Genomic DNA, 7,951 nt, shown 5'->3' with positions numbered 1-7,951 from the left:
AGCCATGACTTCACTGAATCAGGAAAATAGAGCTATTACGCCATCTATGTTTGGGACGGAGAACTAACTCACCTATCAATTACTTACTTTCATACCTCCAGTGTTATACAATAGGTGGTTTCTCTGTCGCTAAACGGAAGGCGATTATAATAAACCTAACCGTTGATCAGATACAGAATCTTGTGTTTTGACAGCGCAACGTGTGGGATTTTCAGCCCCTTGTTCCCTTGGCAACAAGGTGGCATTTCCTTGTTTTGGTTTGAAAAGTTCACGTCACGGATGTACTCCAAGAATTTCCCACGATGCACCGCGGCATTTTGTCAATAATAGCCTGCCAGCCCTCAGCTAAGCTACTACTATATCCAGCACATAGATAGTGATTAAACACGTTGTTTCTTTTTGTTGTCATCTACATTTTCCATTTAGTACAGTTCTTGCGACTAGTTGTTGTCTGGTGTTGTTGGTTGTTAGTATACTGGGCGCCGTCCTGCTTGTTGAAGGTATGTAGTAGTATGCACACTGTACGTACCAAGCTACAGTAGTTGGCTATACGTTAGTAAGGCCAGGCTATTTGCCACTGATCTACTGTACTGTACAGGCATGTTCATATCAAGGTCCATTATTTATTCAGCATTTGAGCCACGGACCACCAATTGATGAGATTTAGCCTCTCAGACCCCAAAACGTAACTATTTCATGCTGTATTGTGTGTGGTGGTACAGTACCATAGGAGAGATGACAGGCAAACGATGATCAAAATAATAACAATTCTTCTACATTCTCTAATTTTGTAGACTTGTAGCTCTTAACTCTTGAGAGCATACAATTAGTTGATCATTTTACTGTCTCGAGAGTTAAAGATCTAATAAGGGTCCATTTGGTTACCAACTCTCCAACAAGTATAAATAACCCTTTAGCTGGGGACCACCTGTTGGAACCCCCTCAGAGAACCTCTGCTTTAAGTATTTACAGGGTCAAAGTGGTTTTCCTGATGTCTCAAACATTTAATTTGACTTTTCCCACTCTGAACTCTATGGGTGATTGAAATGGGAAAATCCTATCTTATTGTGTTAAACAACATTAAACTTACCACTATTGCAGCTGTACGGAAAGCTTGGGTTATCCTCTTTGTATATGTCAAGCATTTTTTTCATAAAATTCCACCGTAGACAGTTATGAAAGTAGGTCATAACTATGACCTACTTGCTGTCAATGTGCCACATGTTTCGGAATTGTACATAAAATGCTGGAGACAGCATGATGTTGAGTTATTGAAAACGAGTGCTTCCAAACTAAATAATCACCTGCACAGAATTGAATTACAGAAAGTAGCTCATAACATGTCTACATGATTTTTATGAAACAAAAACATGACAGATACTAAGAGTTATCCTCTTTGTATCTGTCAAGTTTTTTTCATAAAAATCATGTAGACATGTTATGAGCTACTCTCTGTAATTAAATTCTGCGCAGGTGGTTTTTAATACAATCAGATAGGACTTTTTGGTTTCAGTGAATGGACTGTCAAGGATTGGTATTGCAACTTAGATGCCATGTACCATTTTAACATCTAAGTTTCTTGCGGCTAGCTATCACCATAGTGACCATACCCCACCCCAGCCTGTGGCTGTGTAATCCAAACACAGCATGGATCCAGAGTACGAACGGCGTCTCCTTCGACAGATCAACATTCATAATGACAACTCAAGTCCCATTGTGAGTTTACTGTTCCACTCAAACACCTCTTCATTTTGCTGTTGTCTAAAGTAATGCTTTTCACTGAAGTATTATACTCATTAATATTGAGCTCATTCCTTGATTTGCATAACAACAAAGAGAGCATAGTTAACAGCCTGTACCATTCTATGACGCAGAAAATGGCTGACGTGGTGCGTGGCGGTCTCACACCAACTGGCTCCCCCCTGTCATCCCCAAGTAAACACGGAGACAGGTTCATCCCAGCAAGAGCAGGGGCCAACTGGAATATCAACTTCCACAGAATCAATGTATGAATAGATTTAACACGTTACAAGTGAATGGGTACCGTTATGTGTGTCTGAGAGGGCAGAATTATGATCAAGCTGTCCTCCTAACCTGTATATCATCTTGGTGCTTACATTTGTTACAGTATTATTGCTTTGTTTAGAACAAGCCTCCTATTGTTTGACTTTTGACTTTTTCTCCTTTTCAAATAGGAAAATGAGAAGTCACCAAGTCAAAATAGAAAAACAAAGGATGCATCTTCTGATAATAGCAAAGGTGAATAGCGGTTTCAAAATAAACAACATTAACAAGTAGATTGAAACTAACACCTTGTCTCCTGTCCTCTGAACAGATGCTGGTAACTAACTTTTGGGATTGTATTATATGTCATTTCAATGTAGTAATATATAAAATGACTTGTTGTGTGCAGCGGATGGCTTGGCCTACTCAGCTTTGCTGAAGAATGAGCTGCTGGGAGCAGGCATAGAGAAGGTCCAGGACCCACAGACAGAGGACAGGCGGCTGCAACCCTCAACGCCTGAGAGGAGGAGTCTTTTTCATGTAAAAACCATAGCAGATGTCAAACTTCCAATCCCATTGATTGTGCTGCTGATGAACATTAATGTTACTGCTCTCAAGCTAGTGATCAGTATGTCTTGTGTCATTGGTCTATACTTTTGTATTATTTGCAGTACTCCCTCAGTGCCAAGAGGTCGTCACCAGACGATGGAAACGGCATCTCTCCCTACTCGTTATCACCTGTCAGTAGTAAAAGGTACTAAATAAGTCAATGGATTTAGAATAATGTCCAACCACCTGATACTTGATGTAGATAATTCTTCACTTTTATATGTGAAAGTAGGCAAGGTTTCATGACATCTGACCCTCTCTCATTTAGTCAGAAATTGCTGCGTTCGCCAAGGAAACCAACCCGTAAGATCTCAAAGATTCCCTTTAAGGTTCTGGATGCTCCTGAACTGCAAGATGACTTCTACCTCAATTTGGTCGACTGGTCCTCTCTAAACGTGCTAAGTGTTGGCCTAGGCACTTGTGTCTACCTCTGGAGTGCCTGCACCAGCCAGGTACAGTATTGTGTGTGTGTGAGTCTATGTTTGTGTCTGTGTCTGTACCAGGATGTTTCTTAGTATAATGTGACAACGTGCTGTCATTTTTACTTGCTTTATTTTTGATAGCCCAATAAGGCCTCAGAGAACCTCTTACTTTATGGCCTTTTCCTTAGGTAACACGGTTGTGTGACTTATCAGTGGAGGGAGACTCGGTCACGTCAGTTGGCTGGTCAGAAAGGGTGAGTGTGAGTGTCGTGTCTTCATGCCTACAACTGTATTAAAGTCCTAGTACAAATAGCATGATGTGATTTGGGTTTAGAGAGACTTAGTGTTGTGCTATCGATGTATGTCTCTAGGGAAACCTGGTGGCAGTGGGAACTCATAAAGGATATGTACAGATTTGGGATGCTGGTGCTGGGAAGAAACTCTTTGCCCTGGAAGGCCACACAGCCAGAGTCGGTGAGAAAGTTTGCAGTAACCTGAGATAGATGAACATTTCATATCCAACAATTCACATTATAGACACTCACTTCTTACTAAATTTCCAACAAATCTGGATAAAGTATAACGCTCATCCAAATACTAGGCTGTTGACCTAGCCTTGTTTACAGAAATATTCAAGTCACATTCTGTCACAATGAAACAGTTGATCTTCATTTAAGCTCCTTGTTTTTTTCCTTTTTTTCATACAAATTTAGATTTTCTTTTTTTACATTTTTTTATCATTTGATTTTAGCCTGTGTTTTATTCTAAGCTGTCATTAAATAAAGCAAACTTGTGTATCTGTCTGCAGGAGCACTGGCGTGGAATGCAGACCAGTTGTCCTCAGGCAGCCGTGATCGTATGATCCTTCAGAGAGACGTGCGGACCCCTCCGTTACAGTCAGAAAGGCGGTTGCAGGGACACCGACAGGAAGTGTGCGGCCTGAAGTGGAGCACTGATCACCAGCTGCTTGCCTCAGGAGGGAACGACAACAAGGTAGAGTCATTGGTGCAAAGAGATTTTCCTGTTATTTAATTGTGGTCAGTGTTCATTATCATAGAGGGAAATTACATGACGTGATTGTGACAATATTATCGTGTTTGTGACTATCAAACTTGACTAAAAAAAGAAATGGACGATCTATACGTGAGCTTGTAGCTCCGCAATATTACTATATCATTATTATATTTTTTATAACATGACTAATTTATAAAATCATTTTGATAAAAACCAGAAAAAGACAACACTTATCATGATATAATATCCCAATCCCAGACAATATAATTTTTTACTTTACTTATAAACGGGATAAAGCCCATTAATGAACATGCATGAACGTGAATTCAATCAACTAAACATGATCTCATGGATTAGCTAGAAGCTCATTTCCATCCTTAGTCCCCACACATAAAAACACCACAGTAACAACATACTGTATCTAGTCTCATATCACAATATTGATATTATTATATGACATTGATATAATAACACCTGTCCATGCTCTTTATCCATCTCAGTTACTGGTTTGGAACCACTCTGCACTGAGTCCAGTGCAAACGTATATGGACCACCTGGCTGCTGTGAAGGCCATTGCCTGGTCACCACACCAGCATGGCCTGCTGGCGTCTGGGGGCGGCACCGCTGACCGCTGCATTCGCTTCTGGAACACCCTAACCTCACAGCCACTGCAGTGTATGGACACGGGCTCACAGGTCTGCAACTTGGCTTGGTCCAAGCATGCCAATGAGCTGGTGAGTGGCTTCACAAAGTCAACATCACATCTTCAGGGAGTCCCCAAATAATGTGGAACAGCGTAAAAGCACTCGTCCCTTCTTTTTTTTTTTGCTATTCAAAAATAGACAATCTACCATTTTTTGAATCTTTTGCTCTGGCACAAATTATTTTTAAATGTGGGTCCAGTAAACAAACACATACTGTAGGGGTAAACAAACACATATACATTTGGGGGTCTTTGACATGAAAATGCTTGAGAACCTCACACTACATAATACATTACAGCTCTGTAGTTGATGTTTGCACCCAACTTTGTATCAGAGACACACAACTTGGTATCAGAGACAAAATGATGATCATAATGCAGTGCCTGTTGACAACGGCTGACACTGTCTCTAACACACTTTCTCTTTCAAGGTGAGCACCCATGGCTACTCTCAGAACCAGATCCTGGTGTGGAAATATCCAGCCCTCACTCAGGTGGCCAAGCTCACGGGACACTCCTACAGGGTTCTCTACTTGGTCAGTGTTTGCATATTTACCGTGGTGTTAAGTGTAACTCAAGTACATTTACTCAAGTACGGTACCGGTACTTAAGTTCTGTACTTGTAATATTTCATGAGTACAGGTACTTTTACTTAAACTTGAGTATTTCTCAGAGGCACTTTTTTGTAATTGTTATTACATGTGTCGCAATGTTACACATTGTGAGCTTGTAGATCTGCTATTTTCAAAAGATTTGTATACATGATTGTATACATTTGAAAACTTGTGAAATTAGACATTCTGTATAATGAGTACTTTTAGTTTTTGATACTTTATGATACCAATACTTTTGTACTTTTACTCAAGTAATTTGTGACGAACTTGTACGAATATTGATACTTTTACTTACTGTAAGTAAAACATTGTAGTACTTCTTCCATCACTGAATATGTATGAGTTTGTTTATTTGTCTCTTAAAGGGATATTAAAAAACAGTTATCATTTTATTGTCTACTCAGGCTTTTGTGAACACCCTGGACAGATTTTAAGTTGCTTGGTTCAGTATTTAAATATTTAATATTCATTTTATCAGACATGCCCCCTTCCTATACAAACCCATTGTAACTTTTAACTCAATTTGAACCATGATAGATTCATTGAAAACAATGAAAAGACACATTCTTGCCCCATAGGGCAGGAGCCTATCTCCTGATTCTGTAGTGTGAGGCAGCTTGATGTACAAGTACACCCGCTGGACATATACAGTACCACTGAGCTGGTATTTGTCTCTTGCTTAAAGGAAATGCTACCTGTACAAGCTTTGACGCATGTCATATTGTGCACTTGATAATCACACCAGTTTGTATATACGAATAAACAGCATCTATTTTTTTCTTTTTTAAGGCCATGTCCCCTGATGGTGAGGCGATCGTCACAGGGGCAGGAGATGAGACGTTACGTTTCTGGAATGTGTTCAGCAAAACGCGATCGACCAAGGTAAGAATGCTAGTTCAGGGGTCTTCAACAGGGGGTCCGACTATAAGGGGTCCTTCAAATCTTTGTGTGATAGAACCTTTTTTCTCCTTTTTTATATTAACCACTTGAACCCTATCGTCCATATTCTGAGAACTTAAGGCAAAAATAGCAGATCTACAAGCTCACAATGCGTTCGCGAGGCGAGCTTGTAGATCGTCTATTTTCGGCAATGAGGTTTGGTGTAGAGGGGAAAAAAGAGCACACTAAGTACAGAGTAAAAGGTCAATTATTATTTTGTCAATTTATTAAAGGGCCATTTCACCTCTGGGACAACCCAATCTTATTTTATTGTTGTTTGGGAGTCGATCGACACAATCCTGAGTTATTTTTGTATTCAATCTGTGTTTTGAGATATTTTAGTATTTCAGCATGTACTAGTGATGCGTTTTGCATCATATGATGCAAAACACACATGGTTACATATCTGAACACAAATTGAAATGAATCCAAAATACACTGATGATTGTGCTGTCAATTGATGAAACTATATGGAATCTGGAGGTCCCTGCTTCATCTCTCTCAGCTAAGGGGTCCTTGGCCTGAAAACATTGAAGACCCCTGTGCTAGTTGATGATGATGATGATGGGTAATTGGGTAGTTGGGAACTTGTAATTGAAAAAGTATCAATTAATCAAGTTTTTCCCATTTTGTTTTTGTTTTTTTGTTTCCCCCAGGAGTCGGTGTCAGTTTTAAATCTCTTTACCAGGATAAGGTAATTGAGCAAATAAAATGCTCTGTTGTTGACGGACACGGTAAATCCCAACGTTAGCTTGGACATTCAGTCATCGTGATGGTGCTAAAGACATGCAATCCATGCAATCTCTCTTGATACGTTTTTCAGAGAACAATGAGCAATGACAGTAATGTTTACTTTTACTTGCTTTCAGTGGAAATGGTTGAGGAATTCTTTGATGTGTGTACCTTCAAAATGAATGTATTATTTTCTAATTTTATTTTTAAATGTATGTGTGGGTTGATTCTCATGTGTTTCGATGTTGTATTCAGTATAAGACATCATAAGCCTTACTTACAATATATTATACTTACTTTATGCCATTTGCATAATTACTGTGGAGGTTGAAATGTGGAGCCAGTGTTGTTACTATACTTTGTGTTATTCTCAGGTCTAAGTTATTTACAACAGTTATAACATGATCAAACTGGGGCAAGATCAATATGATAGCTATTAATACTCATAGGTTTTGTGGCTGCAAGACACTAAATCAAAGATATAAATGCCATACATGCCATGTTTTCCTAACTAAAATCACTGTAACAATCAGAAGACTACACTGAGTGTAGGGTGGTTGAAACATTGCAAGAGTCTAATGCTGTGCATCTAGACATCTTCACACAGCCTACCTGGTTGATTCTGTGTAGAACAAACAAATAAAAAGTGATGGAACTGAAGAACAAGCAGTTGTTCAGGTGATTTATGTGTCGTACTGTCCTTACTCGACACAGGAGGAAAGTCATCATTGTTACCCTCTAGTGGTTGGTTTCATGACCATCAAAGTGTGTTTAAACTTGAAGGGATTCCATTGCCATCCAGAACTACTGATTACAGTTCTTGCAGTTTGGTGTGGTTTATACAATAAGTGTTTTATATTGCTAGAAATGACAAACATTGCCCCTATGTGTTGTTACGAACTGGCTCCCGAGAA

At 39.4% G+C, this 7,951-nt stretch overlaps 1 protein-coding gene across 2 annotated transcripts; it reads left to right on the top strand.

Moving 5' to 3' along the window:
* The first annotated feature begins 364 nt into the window (after positions 1 to 364).
* fzr1a (fizzy/cell division cycle 20 related 1a) lies at positions 365 to 7,657 on the top strand. 2 transcript variants are annotated; one of them, XM_080725185.1, is made up of 14 exons: positions 365 to 500; positions 1,590 to 1,716; positions 1,875 to 2,006; positions 2,196 to 2,259; positions 2,414 to 2,544; positions 2,676 to 2,758; positions 2,882 to 3,065; positions 3,224 to 3,289; positions 3,407 to 3,509; positions 3,844 to 4,028; positions 4,550 to 4,783; positions 5,184 to 5,288; positions 6,156 to 6,248; positions 6,962 to 7,657. In XM_080725185.1, exons 2-14 carry the CDS (start codon positions 1,648 to 1,650, stop codon positions 7,001 to 7,003), a joined length of 1,491 nt encoding a protein of 496 aa, XP_080581311.1. In that variant the 5' UTR covers positions 365 to 500; positions 1,590 to 1,647; the 3' UTR covers positions 7,004 to 7,657. The 2 variants fall into 2 exon arrangements, with proteins under 2 accessions (XP_080581311.1, XP_080581310.1); XM_080725184.1 differs by having other exon boundaries at positions 3,224 to 3,295.
* The last annotated feature ends 294 nt before the right edge of the window (positions 7,658 to 7,951 follow it).

Source organism: Nannobrachium achirus (genome assembly GCF_963921795.1).
Source record: "Nannobrachium achirus genome assembly, chromosome: 1".
Taxonomy (NCBI): domain Eukaryota; kingdom Metazoa; phylum Chordata; class Actinopteri; order Myctophiformes; family Myctophidae; genus Nannobrachium; species Nannobrachium achirus.
Note: the sequence above shows the minus strand (reverse complement) of the source record. Positions and strands in the feature narration are given on the sequence as shown.